Source organism: Aethalodelphis obliquidens, unplaced genomic scaffold (genome assembly GCF_003676395.1).
Source record: "Aethalodelphis obliquidens isolate GAN/ISIS:26980383/991018 unplaced genomic scaffold, ASM367639v1 scaffold11, whole genome shotgun sequence".
NCBI classification, from domain to species: Eukaryota; Metazoa; Chordata; class Mammalia; order Artiodactyla; family Delphinidae; genus Aethalodelphis; species Aethalodelphis obliquidens.
The window spans coordinates 12713252-12737188 of NW_020837955.1; the positions used below are offsets into that span (position 1 = coordinate 12713252).

A 23937-nucleotide genomic window follows, 5' to 3' on the forward strand; every position below is an offset into this window, starting at 1 on the left:
CTAAGGAGGGGAGAAACAAAGAAGGAGGGGTTGGGGGGAACTTGAGTGGTCCACAGTACACAGAGCCTTACTGAATTTCCAGGCTGCTTGGTTGGAATAGCACTTTGTTAAAAATAGCTCTGTAGGAGCTGGAGTAGTGAGGTCTAGATTCAAGAGTGTTAGCAAGGAAAAAAATATTTCTAGGGAGCGAAATGTCAGCTGTTGCCGTATAATGCTGTATAACAACCATAAGCTCTCAGTGGTGTATGACAATAAGCATTTCTTTCTCACTTATGAGTTTGTGGGTTGACCAGATTTCAACTAATCTTGGTTGGGCTGGGCTCCAAGCTGTGTGTCTGGTTTGCTTTCTGCGTCTATCATCCTTGATCAGCAGCTACCTGATAGATGTTCTTCTCATGGTGATGACAAGTACAAGAGAGCAAGCCCAGCTGTGCAAGCTCGTTTCAATTCTTTCCTCACATCAAATTCACTAAAATTTTCAAGGTACAAACATGACCAAGATCAGCATCATGGATGATTGGAGAGCAAGTAGATATTCGCTAACAGCGTTCTAATCACCACCAGATGAAGGGAAAATATAACACACCCACTGTCTCTATTCCTTTATTTCAAAAGCTTTCAGAGTGTGTGTGGATGTAGTTTTCCTGGGGTGTTTTTGTTTGTTGGCTTGGTTGGTTGGTTGGTTTTGGTTTTGCTGGGTGGTTTGAGACTTAAAAGAAATTTGATTTGAGAGTTTGAGATGTTGAAGATGAAAATGTCTGGGGAGAATAAAGGGAAATTGCTGTAAACTAAAGAAAAACAGATGTAAGCCGTTCATTTTTCTCGCCTACATGCAAACAACCGACGTCTCCCTCACCCTCTCCCTCTCTCTCTCTTTTTTTGAGACAGCTACTGTTACATTTTGGGGAGAAAAGAGAGATTAATTAATTTTTAGAGAAAATTCTAAATAATCAAGTGCTATAGATCTTCTTTGTATCCAGAATGCATCTTTCATGGAACTCATTGCAACATAGTTTATTTTAACTGATTTTAAGAGTAAAGGAATCAGATAGAAATCAACTTTATAGCAATTTCACACCTCCTTTGCTTTTACATTTTAGAAATTTAAAGAGAAGTTAAATATAGATGTAATTGAAGACTGTGAAGAAAACCAACTTGTCACAATTTTGGTAAGTGTTTTACTTCTATCCTTAATGCCTTTTAAATAAAATATAGTAGGACACTTGTTCTCATTTTTCAAGTTAGTGTTGAGTTTCCTCTTCTCTGGCACCTTTCAAAGCTAAAAAGGAAAGAGATTTCTTCTACAGAGTGATCTTCTGGGTCCTTGCTTTTCTTTCTGTTTGTCCCCTACAGTACAATCCACAAAGGTAATTTAGAATCATAGTTAAACTAGATTACTGCATAAGGGAATGCAGGCACAGACTCTAGGGGTAGCATGGCCTGGTTTATTTTAATAGCTCTGGATTACAGCATGGCCGCCCTGGAAGACACGGCAGATTACAATAGAAGGTAGATAGACCCTTGGAGGCACCATTATCATCTGCCATTGCTAGCTTCTCTTCTGGATCCTGGAGGAATTCAGTTCTTTCCTATTGTTGCCATTGGGTCACCCCTATTATATCTAGTTGAAATAACTTCTCTTCTAGTCATTAAGCTTGTATTTTGTTGTGTCTACTGTTTAAACCCACCCAAACACATGTTCTACAATCAACTGTTAAACCCATCCAGTAAGTTTTTAATTTCAGAGATTATCTTTTTCAGTTCTAGAATGTATATTTAATTCTTTTTTTTTAAAGATTCCAACTCTGTGCTAAAACTTTCCATCATTTAGGGCTTCCCTGGTGGCACAGTGGTTGAGAGTCCGCCTGCCAATGCAGGGGACACGGCTTCGTGCCCCGGCCCGGGAAGATCCCACATGCCACGGAGCGGCTGGGCCCGTGAGCCATGGCCACTGAGCCTGCGCGTCCGGAGCCTGTGCTCCGCAGCGGGAGAGGCCACAACAGTGAGAGGCCCGCGTACCGCAAAAAAAAACCAAACCAAAACAAAAAAAACTTTCCATCATTTAATCTACTTTATCTATCTTCTTAAATTTATTCACGTAGTGATTTTGAATTCTCCATCTAGATACCTGAATCACCTATGTGTCTGGTTCTACTGTCTATTTTTACTCTTGGGTTTTAGTCATTTGATCATTTTAAAGCATACTTCATAGTTTTTAAATTGAAAACCAGACACTGTGGGTTAGGATTTGTAGGGGCTCTGGGTGATATTATCTTTCTGTTCAAAGGGTTAGAGTTTCTTCTGGCAGGTGAAGGAGTTGGTTTTAGATTTTGTTAGGGGTGGTCTATTTCAGTTTTGCTCTTGCTACTAGGGTAGAGCCCTTATTTCTAGAGCGTGGCCCTTCTGGGATCTCAATTAAGAACCTGGGATTACCAAGGCCCCTAGACCTTGAATTTCAGAGGCTTGAATACAATCTGCTCGAAATTGAAATAATATCACACTTATTTCCCTCCCTAACTACCTCATCCTGTTTTCCACTGCCCCTTTCCAACCCATGACATATGTTCTTCTTTCTGAACTAAGATTACTGAATATCTCACCTTCCACATTCCCATTTTTATGGGCTCTGTCCTCCCATCCTGGCCCTTGGCTGTACCACCACAGAGCCAGTGGCCTGTGACCCCTTTTTGAGGGATCTGCTCCCACTTTTATGTCTTCATGTCACTTGAGGCTCTTCGTCCTTCTCTCACTCTCTCTGGCTTTACCTCTGAGCACTTTCCTCTCACACTTGGCCCAGAAGATGACTCCTTCTCCTCATTTACCCCCAACAAAACTTATCTTCTTGTAAAAAAAAAAGCTTTAATTGACATCCATGACATGTTGGAAATTTTCTAGTTCTCTGTTTAGAGGAGGAAGGGTCTTATGATGGAGAAGCAATAAAATGGGCAAAGAACCAGTAGCTTTACAATAAAACAGCCTATTTTGAATGTAAAATGTGCTTTAAGCTCATCCCAAATCATTGCCGCATAAAACTTAACTCAAGAAACAACCATATTTCAGAGGGGTTCTCCAAAACTATTGGCATAATTTCCAAGCTACATAAATATTTATGCATCTCCACTTAACCATGATTTTCTGCAGGGATGCATTTTAACTCTCAGTTCAGGGAAGGTGTGGTCCTCTTTTATAGGTATAACAGCAGGTGCACGTTGCTGGGCTGGGAAGCACTGAGGTAGCAGTGCAGTGACTTGGGCAAAGGAAGTAGGGAAAGTCGTTGTCCCATCTTCCCCTCTGCTTCCCAGGACATTTCAGTTCACTCGCGGATGCCCTGCAGCTCACATTTACCAGACCATGGGAGATGAGGACAGGGCGTCCCAGAGAAGTACCTCATTCAGTCCTCCTTCATTCCATTTTGTTTTTCATTCATTCAGTAATTACTGAAATGTCCTATGATACAAGGAACCGTTAAGCCTCGAGGGCAAAAGATAGTGTGGTCTGGTTTTCACCTGGTTCAAGAAGCCGCCTGTTTATTAGGGAGACAAAAAATACAAGCAGTGACACTGCCTTGAATGAATGGGTTCACAGGGCGTGAGCACCAAGGGCCCTGGGGAGGATAAGGGCCTGATTCTACTCACAGAAGATGATAGACTGCGAGATGAGGCCATGGCATGGAGGCCTGCAGGGAAAGCAGGAATCGGCTGGGCAGAGATTGACAATGGGGGCTTGGAGATGGCTGGAGATGGGATGGGGAAGCAGGACAGTGCAGACCAGGGCGTGGGGACACAGGAGACCGAAGACAGCTGGGTATGGCTGGAGCCCCAGTGAGCGGAAGAGGGGAGCAGCCCGTGAGGCCTGGCAGGGCGGTGGGACGAGACCATGGCAGCCTGGCACACTGGAACCTGCGAAGGGACCTGATCAGATACCCAGGAGCTTCTTCCCGGAGCAGAGGGAGTCAGCCAGCTGGGATGCAGCAGGTGGCTGGCGCCATGTTATGGCATGTGGGGTGGCAGCAGCCTCCCCCCTCTCATTCCACCTCAGCTGTGGGTTCCTTCAGGGAGGGGAAGACCAGCCTTTGGGGCCTGAGTTCCTACTTATCAGATGAATCAAAAGCCTTTATTTCTATCAGCCTCTCTGTATCACTGCTGCATGACTGCTGGTTTTCAAAACCTGTGATTGCCATATTGTAGTATTGTTTTATCGGTTCACCTGTAACTGTAAATGGGGGCTGGGAGTCATAATTCTGAGAACTTCTTACTTTGTTTCCTGCTGAAATGCGCGTTTACGCTTTAGTGTGACTGACCTGATAACGCGTTAAAAAGCATTTTCACGTTTGATCTTTACATAATACTCTGGGGACAGCAGGACTGAGGCGACCTCCAGCAGGGAGGTTCTGGGCATTGGGCACCCCCCACCGTACCCCATAATTCTTAGTCTGATTTTTTAAAAGATGTGCTTATTTTTTGTCTCTCCCCACGAGAATGTGTGTTTCAGGGGCAGTGACAATGCCTGCTTTCTTCATTGCTTTATCCATAATGCCTACAACACAGATAGGAACCAATAAATGTTTGTTGAATGAATAAAAATGAATGCAGAAAAAGCCCCTTTGGGCAAGGGATCTGGGAGGGTCTGGAGAGAGAGAAAGTGATGAGAAGGCTTTGGCAGAGGACGCAGGAGGTCCTGTGAGAAAGGAGTTTTGTGAAGTGTTACTAGGGGCCATGGGTTGAATCCCCCTCTCACTTTCTTTGACACACATGCAAATGAAATTGGCACTGCCTTTTCATTAGAACAACAAAGACAAAAATGTTAACTCTTGTCACTCCCATTTCACAGATGAGAACATTGACATATTGGGTAGCATCTTATGGAAAAACCCAAACGAACCTTTTGGCCAACCCAATAGCTAATACCAACCCAGAACTGAATGCTAGTCTCCTGGCTCCAAGCCATAGCTTTGTAGGAGAGAGATCTCTGCCTAAAGCGACAGTCTGAGAGTGGCCTTGAGGAGAAGGGGGCACAGGAGGACCAGGAAGTTCCCTGAAGAGAAGGGCAAGGGTTTGAGGGGCCAGCCCAGACTCGGGGGTTAGGGGAACAGAAACCATAATTGTACTTAAAAGAGCCATATACCATTTGGTGTTGACTTTTGTACAAATAGAGCATGAATCATTCTCTGGGAAACCTTGAACTTACTGAGGGACGTGATCTTAGCACAGTATTAAGGATTTATAATGGGCTCAGTAAATATCCACTGAACTGAATTGCTCCTGCATCTGCTGGACCCACTCAGCCCTCGCCTGCTTCTCTCCTCCCGTGGGACTGTCTCTGACCTGCCTTCTACCAGATCAGCTGAATACACAGCCCTCCAGAGTCTCTCCTCCTTCAGTTCCCCCAGCCTGCCTGCAATTTCTCCCAGCCCTGGCACTGACTCTGTGCTCTGGGAATGTTCTAAGCTCTCAGCTTTCACTGGTCTGTATTTTATAACCATTTTAGTAAGTTAAATTCCTTAAGGCCAAAATGCATATTTTTATCTCCCAAGCCATGTCAATATTCATGGGGCTAATTCACTGTTTTTTCACCTAGTCCTAAATCCTGACAGGGGGGTGGGTTAAATTAGATGTCTGCAAGTGTACCAGTACACTGCGGGGCATTCATTCATTCATTCACTCAACAAACATTTACCAAGCACCTCCATGCGAAAGGCCCTACAGGTTCTGAGATACCACAGCAAATAAAACAGACCAGATCCCATCCTTATGGAGCCCACAGACGAGTAGGAAAGCATCACTGAATAGGTAAAGATAATACGATAGAATCGAATTAAGCCATCATTTACTGTTTACTGAATATTTCTGGAATGGAAAAAAGTTGAGTATTGAAAATGGGTTAGGCTGCTGCAAGTAAACATTTTATCTTGCATCAAAGAAAGAAAATAGCCACTGGGGTCTGATTTAGAATTGAATGCCATCACTTAGAAAGCTTCTCAGTATAGCTGGGCCTCAGTTTCACCATCTGGAAACTGAGGATCATTGTGTAGGTTTGTTAGGATAATAAGGCATAACCCAGTATTGGGCAAGTAGAGACTCAGTGAATTGCATGTGGCATCCTTTTATTGTAATTTTGTTTTATGTCCAATGTCGGGTATATCAGACTAAAAGGAAATAAATGAATGTAATCTGGAACACTTGGTCCTTGTTTCAACAGAAAGAGGACCTACCAGACCCACAGGCCGTAGACCTGTATGAATTCCGCTTCAGCGACTTCCCCATCACAGAGCACGAACTGATTAAGTGTGGACTTCGGCTGTTTCTTGAAATAAATGTGGTGGAGAAATTCAAAGTACCTGTAGAGGTCAGATGGTATTTAATTTAAAATGCTGTGATTCTGTGGCTGAACTCCACTAAAATTTCCTGTGGTTCAGAAGATTCCCTGCAGTGTGGATTTTAAATTATCATTAACTTCGTCAGTTTGTCCACTTAAACCCTGTAAACAAGGCCAACCTATCTTTTCAGATAAGGTTGTCACAGACCTTCTTACCTTTAGAATTCTACTCCAAAGTCTGAGTGGTGTTGTCTTCTTTGGTGGCAGGTTCTCACCAGATGGATGTACACGGTGAGGAAGGGGTACCGTGCCGTCACTTACCACAACTGGCGACACGGGTTCAATGTGGGGCAGACGATGTTCACTTTGCTGATGGTAGGTACAGAGCCTGTGAATCATCATAAACCTGTGCATCTCCCTCCTGAGTGTGGTGAGAAATGGATCCAGTCCGTCACTTTAGATCAGTAATTTTGGAATTCATGGATACAGTCCCATAAACCCCCAACCCCCCTGGAGATGATGCCAGGGTACGTGGGTATCCCTGGGCGTTTGGCTGAATTATCACTCTGACACTCGTGTCCTTATATCCATAAAGGAAAATTCAGTTACCTGCTGGGTTTGTAACTGCCCAGAATGAGCTACAGTCCTCAAGAAATAAAGCCAGCTTGCTCTAAAAACACAGCAGACCCCCTTCTCCATTGCAGGCCGGCCTCATTGCACATGCTGCGGAGGTGCATTAACCCAAGTAAATATGTACGTCTGTTTTTTTAGACAGGAAGACTGAAGAAATACTACACGGATCTTGAAGCCTTTGCCATGCTTGCTGCTGCCTTCTGCCATGACATTGACCACAGAGGCACCAACAACTTGTATCAGATGAAGTAAGTGAACACGTGTGGCCACATCAGCGTGTTCTGGTGCCCCCCGCTTATTTGTAAACGCCTTCACTCCTTCTTTTTTCAACTTTGTTTCATCAAAGTATTGAATTCATACATTAGAGCGCATTGATCTTTGGCTTACACCTGTACACACCTGGGTAGCACCCCACCAGCTCAAGCTAGAGAACATTTCTTCCTGGGCTGACTACTCTCACGTCCCTGGTCCTTATACTTCCACCAACTGACCTTCAGCTGACCTTGCATCTTAACATCATCACCATCTTCCTCTCTTGACCAAGGAAAGAAGTGCAATTATAAGGGTACAGGCCCTCAGCTCAGACAGATTTGGATTTATTGGGTTCACAAGTCATTTAAACTTTCTAAGCTTCGAGTTCCTCATCGGGAAAATAATAATTACAGTAATGGTACCTAACACTTAAGGTCGTTGTAAAGATTAAATGAGATATATATAAGGCACTCAGCTCATGGTTGGCTCTTGGCAGTTAATAATTATTAAGTATTATTATTATTACTGTTATTGTGTCATTGGCACTTTTCAAAATTCATCAGCAATGCCATAGCCAGCCTAACTCCTTGATAGTGACATTTAAGAAGCTCTGTCTGCCTTGGCCACACTGTATCTTCATCTGTGACACATGACCTACCCCTCTCCAGAGGTACCAGAGGGAGTGAGACAATTTAGAGAGAATGAGCTTTGGAGTCTGGTTTTATGGGATCCAGATACCTCCCAGTTGAGGGATCTTGGGCAAATCATTTAATCTATTTGAGATTCTGTTTCTTAACTGTAAAATGGGTATAATATTGACCTCTTAAAGACTGCTGTGAGAATCACATGAAATTGTATATGTGAAACATAGTAGATGCTGAAGAAATTTACTCAGTGAATGAAATGCACCTCGTGAGCAGTGACCTTTCACCTTCAGCTACTCTACCAATCAGGCTTTGCCTTGAAAAGGGAATCTCCATTCTGGGTTCCGGGTAAGCAACGTCTTCGTCTTGAGAGTTCCAGCCCTTTATTTTTTTTGTTTACCTTTTTATTTTATATTGGAGTATAGTTGATTAATAATGTTGTGATAGTTTCAGGTGTACAGCAAAGTGGTTCAGTTATACATATACATGTATTGATTCTTACCTGTGTCCCGCTGTAGTGGAAGCATGGAATCCTAACCACTGGACCACCAGGGAAGTCCCAGTTATCCATTTTATTTTACTTATTTTATTTTATTTTTTATATCTTTATTGGAGTATAATTGCTTTACAATGGTGTGTTAGTTTCTGCTTTATAACAAAGTGAATCAGTTATACATATACATATGTTCCCATATCTCTTCCCTCTTGCGTCTCCCTCCCTCCCACCCTCCCTATCCCACCCCTCCAGGTGGTCACAAAGCATCGAGCTCATCTCCCTGTGCTATGTGGCTGCTTCCCACTAGCTATCTGTTTTACTTTTGGGAGTGTATATATGTCCATGCCTCTCTCTCGCATTGTCACAGCTTACCCTTCCCCCTCCCCATATCCTCAAGTCCATTCTCTAGTAGGTCTGTGTCTTTATTTCTGTCTTACTTGATGAATCTCCTTATGTGCCCTTACTGTGCTGGGGGAATCGCTCAGGAGTCCACAAACATCTGGAGACATTACACTGGTAAAAACAGTTAACAGAAGATTGAATAAGACTGAATTATTATTCTCATATTGGTGGTACCGATCAGGCTACTGTGCAGTGTAAGCTGAAGCTGTTGGGACACAGCTTCCTGGCTTGACCTTGTGTCCTTGGTCTGATTTCTTGTCTCCAAAATGTCCAACGCCCTGGGTTCTGGTTTTCATCCTTATCTCCCATCTTTAGACTATGCCCTCTGGCAATGCCCTAGAAACCTTGCCATTTTCAAATTTTTATTATTCCCTTGAGTTCTTTTGTTCTCTTTGTTCACTTTTCTGGCCATTTTGTTTTCTGCTTCATTCTTTCATAGGTTCATAGATTTCTTTGTTCCTTTCATCCCCCTTTTCTTGGTTAGTTTTTCAGTTCTCTCATCTTTCAGTCTCCTTTACTCACCTCCGCTTTGTGTCTGATGAGATGTGGTTATCAGCAAAAAATCTGAGGAACTTTAGCATTTATCTCATCCTCCTCCACCCCACATTCAACGCAGGCCTCTTTCCTACTGTATTTCTTCCTGAGTTCTCTAGTCTACATTCCATTATTTTTTATAATGGCTCATAAGGGACTCATATTTTTGAATGATTCTAATGGCTGAATGTTCTTCATGATATCAAATTGAAATTGGTCTCCTTATAACTTCTGTTAGTCCTAGTTCAAGTCTCTGAAGCTGTTAGAATATGTATAATTTCTCATCCACAGGCTATTCCTTCTTATATTAAAGAGAATTATTATTTTCCCCTCCTCTTTTCCTGGCTGAATATACCTGGTTGAACTTTTGTTTTAATCATTTCTCATATAATATTTTCTATACATATAATTTTATCTGTTATTCTTCTGTGAACCCACTCCAGTGTTTTTATGTCATTCCTTAAATGTGGGTCTTGGCAAATACCGTATGCTAACACATATATATGGAATTTAAGAAAAAAAAATGTCATGAAGAACCTAGGGGTAAGACAGGAATAAAGACCGAGACCTACTAGAGAACGGACTTGAGGATATGGGGAGGGGGAAGGGTAAGCTGTGACAAAGCGAGAGAGAGGCATGGACATATGTACACTACCAAACGTAAGGTAGATAGCTAGTGGGAAGCAGCTGCGTAGCACAGGGAGATCAGCTCGGTGCTTTGTGACCGCCTGGAGGTGTGGGATAGGGAGGGTGGGAGGGAGGGAGACGCAAGAGGGAAGAGATATGGGAACATATGTATATGTATAACTGATTCACTTTGTTATAAAGCAGAAACTAACACACCGTTGTAAAGCAATTATACCCCAATAAAGATGTTAAAAAAAAATGTGGGTCTTGGGGTTTGACATAATAATCCAAACATGATCTGAAATACTTTATATTTAATCCTAATTAAATTTCATCTTCTTAATTTGGTTCTTTTTTTAAGATTGAAGTTTAGTTGATTTACAGCATTGTGTTAGTTTCCGGTGTACAGCAAAGTGATTCAGTTTTATATATATACATATATATGTATATATATAATCTATCTTTTTCAGATTCTCTTCCATTAAAGGTTATTATAAGATATTGAATATAGTTCTCTGTGCTATACAGTAGGTCCTTGATGTTTATCTGTGTTATATATGGTGGTGTGTGTGTGTTAATCCCAAAGTCCTAATTTATCCCTCCCTCCCTCTTTCCCCTTTGGTAACCTAAGTTTGTTTTCTATGTCTCTGAGTCTATTTCTGTTTTGTAAATAAGTTCATGTGTATGATTTTTTGAGATTCTACATATAAGTGATATCATATAATATTTGTCTTTGACTTACTTCACTTAATATGATAATCTCTAGGTCCTTCCATGTTGCTGCAAATAGCATTATTTCATTCTTTTATATGGCTGAGTAATATTCCATCATACACACACACACACACACACACACACACACACACACACACACACACACCTCCCACATTTTCTGTATGGTATATATACCATATATATATACACCACATCTTCTGTATCCGTTCATCTGTCGATGGACATTTAGTTTGCTTCCTTGTCCTGGATATTGTAAATAATGCTGCTATGAACATTGGGGTGCATGTATCTTTCTGAATTACAGTTTTTGTCTTTTCCTGATATATGCCCAGGAGTGGTGTTGCTGAATCACATAGTAACTTTATTTTTAGTTTTATAAGGAACCTCCATACTGTTTTCCATAGTGACTGCACCAACTTACATTCCCACCAACACTGCAGGAGGGTTTGCTTTTCTCCACACCCTCTCCAGCATTTATTATTTGTAGATTTTTTTAATGATGGCCATTCAGACTGGTGTGAGGTGATACCTCATTGTAGTTTTGATTTGCATTTCTCTAATAATTAGCAATGTTGAGCATCTTTTCATGTGCCTGTTGGCCATCTGTATGTCTTCTTTGGAGAGATGTCTGTTTAGGTCTTCTGCCCATTTTTTGATTGGGTCATTAGTTTGTTTTTTTTATATTGAGCTGTTTGTATATTTTGGAAATTAATCGCTTGGCAGTCACATTGTTTGCAAATATTTTCTCGCATTCCGTAGGTTGTCTTTTCACTTCACTTATGGTTTCCTTTGCTGTGTTAATCTGATTCTTTATTCCACTCTTAATTGAAATTGCCTTTTAAAGCAGTCTGTCAGCCAATGGATTCGATATTTTTTCCAGCTTTTTTATCATCTGAAAATTAGATAGTCATGATTTCCATCAATATTCATTCAAGTCATTGATAAAACTGTGCATCAGGACAAAACCAGGGCAGAGTTCCGAGACTTGGGGCTAGAAACCTATCCCTGGGGAAGACAGTTAATTAAGCAGCACTCACTGGGTGGTGCTGTTCAGTATTTGTCCACACTCAATATTCCAGCTCATACAGAACACATCTTGAAGCTTCTTCTCAGCTGTCTTGCTGAAATCCAGACACACACTGTTTCTGGCCTTCCTCTCTCACAAACCGTATCACAAAAGTGTTCATAAGATCAATTCAGCATCATTTTCTCTTTCTAAACCTTCTCTGGAATTTCCTAGTAGTTATATTGTAAGTGCTTACAAACTCTGAAGCAGTTTAAACTGTTTCATAGATTAACGTCAATCTCCCTGTTCTGTCATCTACAGATTATACCATTTTCTACTTAAATTTTAGGGTAAAATATACTTGTATCCAGTCTTCAGTCATCTTTACCACCGCAAAATTTCCCAGAATATACCGACAATAGTCGCCCACACCCACCCCGCATCTTCAGATTCCTTCAGGAAGTTGGGATGTTACTCAACTGGGTTAACAGATGTGTGTGTATAAAAAATAATTTTTTCTTTTTTTTTTTACTAAACCATTTGTGAGATAGTTGCAGGCTTCATGCATGACATTTAACCCGAAAATATTTCAGCACATATTTCCTGGGAACGTGGAGGACATTTGTTTATATAAACACAGTATAACAATCACTCTCAAGAAATTTAACATTGGTATAATACTGTTATCTAATATAGAATGTTTATTCCAATTTCCCCAATAATGTCCTTTATAACTATCTTTTCTTCTCTGTTTTGGGTCCAATCAAGGCTCACACACTGCATTTAGTCGTCACATATCTTGAATCTCCTTTAATCTAGAATTGTTCCTTAACTTTTTTTGATCTTTCAGAATGTTGATATTTTTGAAGATTCTAGACCAGTTGTTTTGCATAATATCCCTCAATTTGGATTTGTCCAGTTGTTTTCTGATTACTAGATTCAGGGTAAACATTTTTGGTGGGAATTCTACGTAGGTGATGTTGTGTCCTTCTCAGTGCATTGCATCAGGAGGCTCATGATATCAATTTGTTCCATTAACTACAAGGTTAAGTTAAACTATTTATGAGTAATATTCAGCAGATCTCTTTATGCAAAGGTACATTTTCTCCTTTGTACTAATACGTAATCTGTGAGGTGTTATTTTGAGACTGGTTGAATATCTAGCTCCCCAGTAACCTTTCTTGAGTAATGTTTTTAAACCTAAAGGAACTAAGATACCACTCATTTCTAACTGAAATTGAGCTTTTTTTATTTGTTTAAATCTCCAGTGCTGACACAGTGTAGGTATTTGAATATGTATTAAAATTATGATCAATTATAGAACGGATCGGACATAGTCTGATTGTTCCCTAACTAGAATACTTGGTTTACCAGACCTGTTAGTGACCTGTTAATGACTCCTCTCCTCCCTAAAGTTCTGTTCTTTCTGAAATTAAGTGAAACTCTACTAAGACTGCCACCCATATTTCCGATTTCTCCCTTCCTTAAAATTATTTATTCCATATTTCTGTAAGAAAGTCTTCATATTATCTATTAGACCTTTCACCTCGGCTTCTCTCCATCTTTTCTTTTCACCTTTTTATTTTCTTTTTAAAAAAAATTTTTATTTTATATTGGAGTGTAGGTGATTTACAATGTTGTGTTAGTTTCAGGTGTACCACAAAGTGATTCAGTTATACATATACATGTATCTGTTCTTTTTCAAGTTTTTTTCCCATTTAGTTATTATAGAACATTGAACAGAGTTCCCTGTGCACACCTTTTTATTTTCAATGTTGCTTCCCCTTCCTTGAACAGGAAGAATTGTAGAAAGACAGGGTACCAAAGTCCCCACTTTACATAAAGCTGTGACCTCACCACTAACAAATGGGAAATTTAAATTTATGTCACTGTCTTAGAGGAGAAAAGAAATGTTACTTTATCATCATTTTCATTTTGGTTCCTGGAAATTCTTAATATACACTTTCTGTGCAAATAAACTATGGGCTTCAACAAGTTTGCTACATGTTCTGTAAGTCATAGTCACCTCCATAAGCTCCAGGGAAGTTAACAATTTTAGATGCAGGGAGTGAACCAAACTTCGTAGTTTAAACAAGTCAATCATTTTACGCATTTAACAAATTAGGGTTGTTGTTTTTTTTAAAGGACTTTTTAAAAAGAGCGTATTCTCCTGTTCTAAATCTAAAGATTCTTTTCCAATATGTTACTTCCAACTGTTTCACAGGCATTCGGGGAGAGGGAAGAAATGAAAAAAAATCCTCAGATTGTAAAGATTCTGCATCATGTAACCGTGTGTGTAATGTTTAAATAGCTAAAATTATCCTTTTCCTCCTAGATCCACATCTCCATTAGCAAGGCTTCATGGATCGTCCATCTTGGAGAGGCACCACCTGGAGTACAGTAAGACTCTCCTGCAGGACGAGGTACGTGGGTCTCTCTCTCTCTCTAGGGCAGCTCACAAGCTCTGGATCAAAGCACTAACCCACAGAAAATGCTTAGAAAGAGGACGGCCTTGAGTTCTGGTGGTTGACAGTATATACCCTTATTGAAGTCAATTGATAGAAATTGCTATATTGCAATAGTTTTTGAACAGCCAAGTTGGAAGTAGCTGAGATAGAGGAGAGAAGAGCCATGGAAAGTCACAGAATCTCTGTGGGTTTGTGAAGAAAGAAGCAAAAGCTTAAGGTGGATGTGAGAGGGCTCTATGCACCCTGGGTATGTATGAATGTAAAGAGAAAAGAAGGCTACACAGCCACTGCTTTTCTGATTCATGTGGTATGCACTGTAAGGCACTGTCTGTATCTTTGAGAAAGTCAAGCTTTGGTAGTTGGGGGGTAGGCATGAAATCAGGCTGTGAGACAGATCGGACAACTGCCATCAGAGGCACTGAGTGAATCTCCCAAGAGTTCCAGAGGGAGGTGTCACATTCAGGAGTGGGCAGGACATAGGGGAGAAGAGGGGCAGGATCAGGAAGCTTTTCACAGGAAGTGGCTTAAGCTTGGTCTTGAATTCACTTTGATTTATGCAATATCATGTACTACTAACCTTCTGTAGAAGGCAGTCATTATTCTTTTTACTGATTTTATTTGAGGGGTATATAGGCTTGTGAGAAAGGTGATGAATATAATCTAGTTATACTTTAAAAAAATATATCTTGAGAAAATTCTAACCCAGAATGAATCATTAGTAGATGGAGGGGAATACTGTTTTGTCTCGACAGAGAAACGGTCTAGAATCATACGAGTTCGTTAGGATAAATAAGCCCTCGGGAGAGTGGAGCTTTTTTCAGTTTCAATAATAATCTTTTTTTAGGCTCAGGGGACGCAGGGGTATATGGAAATATGTCCAAGTTTAGAAAGATAACACTACATTCTTCTAGATAATCAAAAACCAAGTGGGAAAACTTGTAAGACAGGGCAACCAGGGAGAAAAGTGGAAAAACAAAACAAATAAACACATGATTTAAAGGTTTTCAACGGCCTATGATTGCAGGCTGCATCCAGACAGGGGGACATAGACCATCTGCGTTAGAATGATCGATTTCACAGGGCGGAGGTGGGCAGGCTTTTAAAAACACATCCTGGGCTTCATCCTGCGCTTACCAGGCTCCCTGGGGATCGGACCCAGGAATCTGCATTTTAATAAGAATTTTCATAATTCTCATGTGTAGCCAGGACCTGTGCCTGCAATAGTATCATAAAAAGGATGATAATATCTGTCCTATGAGAATTAGAAAGAGTAGAATTGAAAGTAGTTCAGGAAGATAAGAGTAAATTGTTATTATCTAATTTGTTATGAGTCTTTGTTTTACTGGTTGGGACAGTCTTGTATTTTTGAGTAAGAATTTTCCATTCATCCCACTGATTACGTATACCACAGGCAGGTAGTATCAAAAATAATTTATTTAATTTTACGTTTACCTACTAACGCAAAATATATTTTTAAACCTTTACAGCCAAATGTTTAAGTGCTTAACTTTGGAAGGCTCCTAGTAGCTCATATGTTTTTCCTTTCTGGGATTTGAGAGTTTATAATAGAGTTGTTGTTTTCCATCTTAATTTTTTTAATGTTATTTACTCTGCAGTCTGAACTGGTTTTGATGGCTATATAAAGGCTTATTATTCTTTCTAAAAAGGAATATTGCATCTTAGTAATCTGTACCACCTTGGTGAGGACCTGTCTACAGTGCTATTCGACCTGCTAATTGCAGACTTTTAAGGGTTGTAAATAGAGTCGCTAGGCAATAAATGCAATCACAGAGCATTTTATGAGCAGGCAAATTGAATGCTGAAAAAATGAAATTTTAACCATCAGATGTTCTTTTTTGAGACAATACAGTTGTCTCAGTACATTTTTTTTTGAGAGACAATACAGTTCTTTTATTTATTTATTGTATGAAGAAAATATTTACACTTAAAACTAATTTTTTTACATAAGGGAAATCCTTATGATCTAGCAATTTTGTCATATTGTGGACGTTACTTATTTTGTTTCGTATATTATCAGGCTTTGAAACTAAAATATCTTTATGTCCCAGTAGAGTTGGATTCCCTGCTTTGAGGACAGAACCATCTGTATTCTAAACTAGTCAGAAATCCACCCTTTAACCTAATGAATAGGTGGAAAAGTCTTGTTAGCCAAATTTGTCAGAATAGAAACTTTAATACTACAATGTACTGTCGGAATGACAAAATGCATTGCTCAGCATAAATAACAACACTTTTATTATTCAAAACACTTCACGAACTTTATTTATGCTTTTTCACACTGACCTTGTATTATACAAAGAAGAAGAAATTAAATATCTTGTGTATGGTCACCAGCAAACCACAGACATGTTGGCAATCTTCTCTTATGGGTGTCGCATGTACCACATTGGAGACTAGAACTCATCTCCCCTGAGTGCCCTCATCAGGATGAATTGGAGGCATTTCTATTTTGGTGTGCTACGCAGAACTTATATTTTATTGCCATTTTCATGGCACTAGGAGAACAAAAATGGCCTGTTATTGGTAGAGGGGGGAGCAAAGTTAGACTCTTTCTGTGGGCAGGTGAAACCAGCTGAGCAGATGGGGGCCCAGCTGGAGTGGGGCTGGGACAGAGGCCTCCTCTCTTGTTCTGTGCACCTGTCTCTACATCACGTGTCCAGCACAATTCCCCGGAAGAACAAATGGAATATTATAGTCTTATCTATATTTTAAATTAATGACAATAGTTGTTGTAAAAATTACACATGCCCACTATAAAAATTCAAGCAATAGGAAACATTCCAAAGATAAATATTAAAAAATCACTTTAAATCCTATCACTCAGAAATAGACATTTCATTAACATTTAATGAACTTCATTGTAGCCCTCTGTGAATATATAAAGGGAGAAGGACAGAAACAGTTTTAGAAAAATGGGATCTTACTATCCAAGCTATTTTTTTGGTTAGAGTTTTTATTAAGTTTATTGAAGTGTAATGTATGTACAATAAGTGGCATCCCTTTAATGTGTTTTTCATAAAAATTCTATGAATTCTATTCATACACCTGGGAACTACCACACTCAAGATACAGAACACTTCTGTCATCCCAAAGGATTCCTTTTGCCCCCGGGCAGTCAATGCCTCTCTCTCCTCCCAGCCCGAAGCAACCATTGAAATGTTTTTAGTCACTATAGTTTAAATCTTCTAGATTTTTATATAAATGAAATCATGCAATAATTACTCTTTTGTGCTGGGTTCTTTCATACAGAATAATAATGTTGTGATTTGTTCGTGTTGAACGAATGAATCAGCAGTGATTCATTCCTTTTCATTGCTGAGTGGTAGTCCATTTATTTTAAATGAAAATTTTAATTCTACTTGAATTTAACAGAAGAAACTTTTTTTTAATGGAAAGAATTACAGAACTTCAGAGGGCTGTGTTCTTATCACAAGAGATATTAGTTCTTAAAGAGAACCCTAAAATCAATAACTGGTGATTACGGGAAAGTGTGAAAAACTATAACGAGCATTTAGATGTTTCATTTTAGACCATACGTGTTAACTTTACATCATCCATGAACTCCCTGCTATGAAACATGAAACAATTAGAATACTTATACTGCTTCTAGCATCTCCACCTCTGTTTTATAAGGTATTTATTATCATTAAAAGTATTTTTTTTACTGTTATCAGTAGTTATAAAATTCATTTTGCTCTATAATTTCCACAATTGTCTATTTTTTTAAACCAGAGCATTTATTGCATGGCTAATGGTTGAAATCCCTAAGATGAACTGGATCCTACCCCAGTGGCTCTCTTGGGTTAGGTGGTGTTTTCCCCAGAATCCATGCCTGAATCTTCAGGATACAATCTGTAGGTGCTTCACTTGCCCGGCTCCAGTGGTGTTCTGTCCTCAGCCTAGGCACTCCAGGCACACTTCCTCTTCTGCCTGGTAGGGCAGCCACATTTGTCACAGGTGTGCTTCTGAAGGTGGGAGGCCTTAGAGCCACAGTGTGCGTCTCATTGTGATGCTTTCCAAATGACAGTGTTCCCTTTGTCATCTCTTTTCTGTGGCCAAGACCAAAGAGGCACAATTGTTTATTCCTAATTCTACTTTTAAATGGGCCTGATACTTAACCTCAGTCTTTCTACCATGGCTTGTCCATTCCTGTGTATTTTATTTTATCTTGATTAGCTCGATTTGTGTTATTTGATAGTTTCTCCCAGAGAGTCTAAGCTAAGTACATGCCTAAGATCTCTTTGTTACATTTAGTTTTGAAAGTCAGTTTGGCAGAATATAAAGGTCTTGGGTCACTTTCTTTTTCTCAGAAATTGTAGGAAATTGATCCAATGTCTTTCGGCATTGAAGCATTACCCTGAGAGGTATAAATGGCCAACCTGATTTTCTCCCTCTCACGTGACTTGATTTTTCTGCATAGATACTCATATGATTGTTTTTGTTTTTTTTATACCGCAGATTCTTATTAGCCATCAGTTTTATACGCATCAGTGTATACATGTCAATCCCAATCGCCCAATTCAGCACACCACCATCCCCACACCACAGTTTTCCCCCCTTCTTGTCCACACGTTTGTTCTCTACATCTGTCTTAACTTCTGCCTGCAAACCGGTTCATCTGTACCATTTTTCTAGGTTCCACATACATGCGTTAATATACGATATTTGTTTTTCTCTTTCTTACTTCACTCTGTATGACAGTCCTTAGATCCATCCACGTCTCAACAAATGACTCAATTTCGTTCCTTTTTATGGCTGATATTCCATTGTATATATATGTACCACAACTTCTTTATCCATTCATCTGTTGATGGGCATTTAGGTTGCTTCCATGACCTGGCTATTGTAAATAGTGCTGCAATGAACATTGGGGTGCATGTGTCTTTTTGAATTATGGTTTTCTCTGGGTATATGCCCAGTAGTGGGATTGCTAGGTTGTATGGTAATTCTATTTTTAATTTTTTAAGGAACCTCCATACTGTTCTCCATAGTGGCTGTATCGATTTACATTCCCACCAACAGTGCAAGAGGGTTCCCTTTTCTCCACACCCTCTCCAGTATTTGCTGTTTGTAGATTTTCTGATGCTGCCCATTCTGACTGGTGTGAGGTGATACCTCATTGTAGTTTTGATTTGCATTTCTCTAATAATTAGTGATGTTGAGCAGCTTTTCATGTGTTTCTTGGCCATCTGTATGTCTTCTTTGGAGAAATGTCTATTTAGGTCTTCTGCCCAGTTTTGGATTGGGTTGTTTGTTTCTTTAATATTGAGCTGCACGAGCTGTTTATATATTTTGCAGATTAATTCTTTGTCCATTGATTCGTTTGCAAATATTTTCTCCCATTCTGAGGGTTGTCTTTTCGTCTTGTTTATGGTTTCCTTTGCTGTGCAAAAGCTTTGAAGTTTCATTAGGTCCCATTTGTTTATTTTTGTTTTTATTTCCATGACTCTAGGAGATGGATCAAAAAAGATCTTGCTGTGATTTATGTCAGAATGTTCTTCCTATGTTTTCCTCTAAGAGTTTTATAGTGTCTGGTCTTACATTTAGGTCTCGAATCCATTTTGAGTTTATTTTTGTGTATGGTGTTAGGGAGTGTTCTAATTTCATTCTTTTACACGTAGCTGTCCAATTTTCCCAGCACCACTTACTGAAGAGGCTGTCTTTTCTCCATTGTGTATCTTTTCATATGATTCTTAATTCTTCATATTTTAGTAACTTTGTCTGAATGTCTGGGTATTGACCATTCTGCATCTATTTTTTCCTTGTCATGGGTTACACTTATGATCCATAGAATTCTTTTTTTTTTAATTTCAGGAAAGTTTTTTATTTTCATTGTATCTTTGAACATTTTTCTGATACACTGGGAATACCAATTATGTATATATTGAGTCTTCTTGCCATTTATTTGTTATGTTCTTTATATATATATATATATATTTTAAAAAATATTTATTTATTTATGGCTGTGTCAGGTCTTAGTTTCGGCACATGGGATCTTTCGTTGCGGTGCGTGGGCTCTTAGTTGCATTGCATAGCCTTCTAGTTGTGGCGCACGGGCTCAGTAGTTGTGATGTGCGGGCTTAGTTGCCCCACGGCATGTGGGATCTTAGTTCCCCAACCAGGGATTGAACCCGCATCCCCTTCATAGGAAGGCGGATTCTTAACCACTGGACCACCAGGGAGGTGCCTGTATATTTTCATAGATTTATTCTTTTCCATTTTAATTTCCTCAAGACTGTGGACTATGTCTCTTGCTGCAGTTCACTTGCTTATTCTGTTTGAGTATAGCTTTAATGTGGATTTCATCAATTATATTGCTTTTATGTTCAATTCCATTTTTTTCATTCTACTACTAGTTCTGCTAGTTCACTTTTAATTTTACTGTTGCCTTGCAGTCTCCTCTTTAAGTTCTTATGGTTTTGAAACTATGGATATTACTGGTGTGAATTTTTCATGTTCCACTGGGTATTTCCTTTGATATATTTTTCATTTGCTTTTTGTGTTCCTTTCTTCCGTTGTTATTTTCTTAGTTTGGTGTGTGTGTGTGCGTGCGCGCATACACTACATTTATGTACTCAGTCAACTACTGGAAGATATTTATGTGATTTCTGATTCAGGGTTGTTACGTACGGTGTTCTGTGACTCTCTAGTACATGTCTTTTTGTGAATACACGTGTGCATTTCTGTTTGGTATGTACCCAGAAATAGAGTTGCTTGGCCAAAGGATGAGCATATGTTCAACTTTGGTGAATGCTGACAAGCAGTTTTCCAAAATGGTTGTACTAATATATGTTCTTACCAACAGTTCCAGTGGCTCTCCATCCTCTCCAACACTTTGTACTTTCCATCCTTCTCATTTTAGTCACTCTGATGGGAATGTAGTGACATTGCACTGAATTTAATTTGTGTCAAATTAAATAGCATTGATTAACATGAACTACAGTTTATATTTATTAACCTTTTGAAATTCTCTGTTTTGGGGTTGCTTTGTTCTCAACTTGATTTGTAGGAATTCTTTATTCTGGTTTATATATCTTTTGTCAGAAATCTGTATTGCAAATATTTTCTCCCTTTCTGTGAACTGCCTTTTTACTCTTAATGTTGGATTTGGATGAATAGAAGTTCTTAATTTTAATGTCCATTTGATCAATTTTTTAAAGATTAGCTGTTTTTTTCTCATCTTAAAAACCTTTGACTATTCAAGGTAATGAAGATATTTTTCTCTATAACTGGTATTGTTCTACCTTTCTCATTTAGATCCACAATCTTTTTACAACTTATTTTTTTTTAATAAATTTATTTATTTTTGGCTGCGTTGGGTTTTCATTGCTGTGTGCAGGCTTTCTCTAGTTGCAACCAGAAGGGGCTACTCTTTGTTGCAGTGTGTGGGCTTCTCATTGTGGTGGCTTCTCTTGTTGTGGAGCATGGGCTCTAGCTGTGCAGGCTTCAGTAGTTGTGGCTCACAGGTTCCAGAGCGCAGGCTCAGTAGTTGTGATGCACGGGCTCAGCTGCTCCGCAGCATGTGGGATCTTACCGGACCAGGGCTCAAATCCGTGTCCCCTGCATTGGCAGGCGGATTCTTAACCACTGTGCCACCAGGGAAGTCCACAACTTATCTTTATATATGGTTTGATGTAGAGATCAATATAAATTTTTCTGTCCAGGTGGAAATCCAGATGACCCGGCACCATTTATTAAAAAGGCCACCCTTGGCTTCCCTGGTGGCGCGGTGGTTGAGAGTCCGCCTGCCGATGATGCAGGGGACACGGGTTCGTGCCCTGGCCCAGGAAGATCCCACATGCCGCGGAGCAGCTAGGCCCGGGAGCCATGGCTGCTGAGCCTGCACGTCCGGAGCCTGTGCTCCGCAATGGGAGAGGCCACAACAGTGAGAGGTCCGCGTACCGCCAAAAAAAAAAAAAAAAAGCCACCCTTTTCTCACTTCACTTCAGTGAGACCTTTTGTCATAAATCAGGTAACTGATTATAAAATAAGGTGGACTGCTTCTGTCCTCTCTATTCTGTTCCACTGATCAGTTTCTCCTTTGTCAATATCATACCATCTTAACTACTATAGCTTTATAATAAATCTTAATTTCTTTCAGTGTAAATTCTCCAGCTTTGTTCTACTTCAAGTCTGTCTTGGCTTTTATTAAGCCTTTGTATTTTCATTTGAATTTTAAAATCAGTTTGTCAATTTACGTACACATATCTGCAAACCTGTTGGTGTTCTGGTTGCAATTGCATTGAGTCCATAGATTTTGTGTTCTTGTGGTCTTTATGCAGAGGTTTTATGCAGTCGTTTGTTTTGAAAATGACTCATTCCTTAATGGAATTTGCCATCTGCCGAAGAATCCTGTGAGGAAGGGCAGAAATGCACTGAGGACAGCCTCAGCTTCCTATTTATTGTCTCAAACACTGCCTCACTGAGTCTATTTCTTTGGTCTGGGGAACACACCTCTTTAATTTGGGCTTTCCAGAAGTTGGGAAGGCTCATGTTAAGCAAAGCCCTTGAAGCTAAAGGCTGTGTGTTAAGATCCGGCCATCGATGCCAAACTTCCTGCCATCACTTCTTGTTACCCAAGGCATTCTCTTTGGCACAGACGACTAAGTAATAGGAGTCAGTGCAGATATATGTCAGCATAGCTTTCCCATCAATTCCTCTTCTGCTGCTGCTCTGTGTTGTCAAACTGGATTTTTGAGGGACATCCTTCCTTCTTCTGTGTGCTGTCCACATCCTAAGACCTCTTGCTCTGATTAAAAGATCACTGGCTCTGCCTTTGCTTACTCAAAAAAACCCTGCATGCATGTATATATGTTTAATCCTCAACTTGTTCCAAAATGTTTTTAATGGAGTGTCCGAAAAATATAACATTAAAGAAAAAAAATGAGGGCTAATGGGAATATAAAAATAAGATGATGTATGGTGAAGGCCCAAAATGTATACGGTGAAAAGTATAAACATTTATTAGACATGGGCCACAGATTTGGTCAAGAGCTTTCTAGCAACTAATACAAAACAGAAACAGGATCTTTTATGTGAATCTATAACCACAGCTGAAAAAGAAACCACTTAGAAGCTCTTCTAAGAACCTTAGCTGTGACAGAAGGAAAAGAGAAAATAGAATATTAAGAAAGGGTTTTTCAATTAGAGGCCTGTGCAGTGTTTTTAGATGAAAGTGAGAATGAGTGAGAAGAGTGAAAATAAGGAATATTGTGCTATCAACAAAGGAAGCAGTACTGAAAAGGGTTGAGTGTACACTTTTTTCTTAATTATACTAATTTTAAAAGTGTGACATTAATCATCTTTTTAAAAAATCCAGTATTGATTTACTTTGTAAAGTGAAAGACCTTTTGACAATCTGTCTGCTTTAATATAGCTGTTTTATTATTTTGGATTAGAAAAAGGTATGACTTAAATGAAGTTTAACAGTATTAAGTCATATTTATTTTTATCTCTTTATATATAGCTTTTCTCTCTCACATATATTTAGCAAATAGCAACAGGTATCCAGGTTTAAAAATAAAAGTACCTGTATTAAAGTAATTGGTGCCTAAAGAATACTGATTTACTTGGTTGATGGTTGTGTAGTCTGTACAGTCTGGCGTTTGGTAGACTCAAGGTCTATCCTAAGGGATTATTTATTTAAACTCAGCAGCCTTTTTTGTGTGACCCCTCTCCCCATTCTATGTTTTTATTTGGCTCTTTTTTTTTAAGTTTATATTTGTTTTAATTTTTAAAAATTACATATATTTAATGTATACAACATGCTGTTTTGATATACATATGTAGTAAAATGATTACTAC

The 23937-nt window shown here is 39.3% G+C and overlaps 1 protein-coding gene, 1 long non-coding RNA gene and 1 pseudogene across 4 annotated transcripts in view; 1 reads left to right on the plus strand and 2 right to left on the minus strand.

Moving 5' to 3' along the window:
* The window catches only part of PDE6C (phosphodiesterase 6C), a 76638-nt gene that overhangs the window by 42404 nt on the left and 10297 nt on the right, over positions 1-23937 (plus strand). For all 3 annotated transcript variants that reach the window (XM_027112079.1, XM_027112078.1, XM_027112080.1), the window contains 5 exons: positions 1101-1169; positions 6199-6345; positions 6583-6690; positions 7087-7196; positions 13980-14067. In XM_027112079.1, the coding sequence (XP_026967880.1) occupies positions 1101-1169; positions 6199-6345; positions 6583-6690; positions 7087-7196; positions 13980-14067 (522 nt within the window). The remainder of the gene's footprint in view (positions 1-1100; positions 1170-6198; positions 6346-6582; positions 6691-7086; positions 7197-13979; positions 14068-23937) is intronic.
* Positions 6231-23937, minus strand: part of LOC113623220 (uncharacterized) — a 31271-nt gene continuing 13564 nt past the window's right edge. Inside the window, exons 2-3 of the long non-coding RNA XR_003433828.1 lie at positions 6532-6736; positions 6231-6337 (exon numbers count right to left, since the gene is read on the minus strand). This is a non-coding gene — a long non-coding RNA (uncharacterized LOC113623220). The remainder of the gene's footprint in view (positions 6338-6531; positions 6737-23937) is intronic.
* On the minus strand, positions 17085-18687 carry LOC113623219 (60S ribosomal protein L37 pseudogene; annotated as a pseudogene).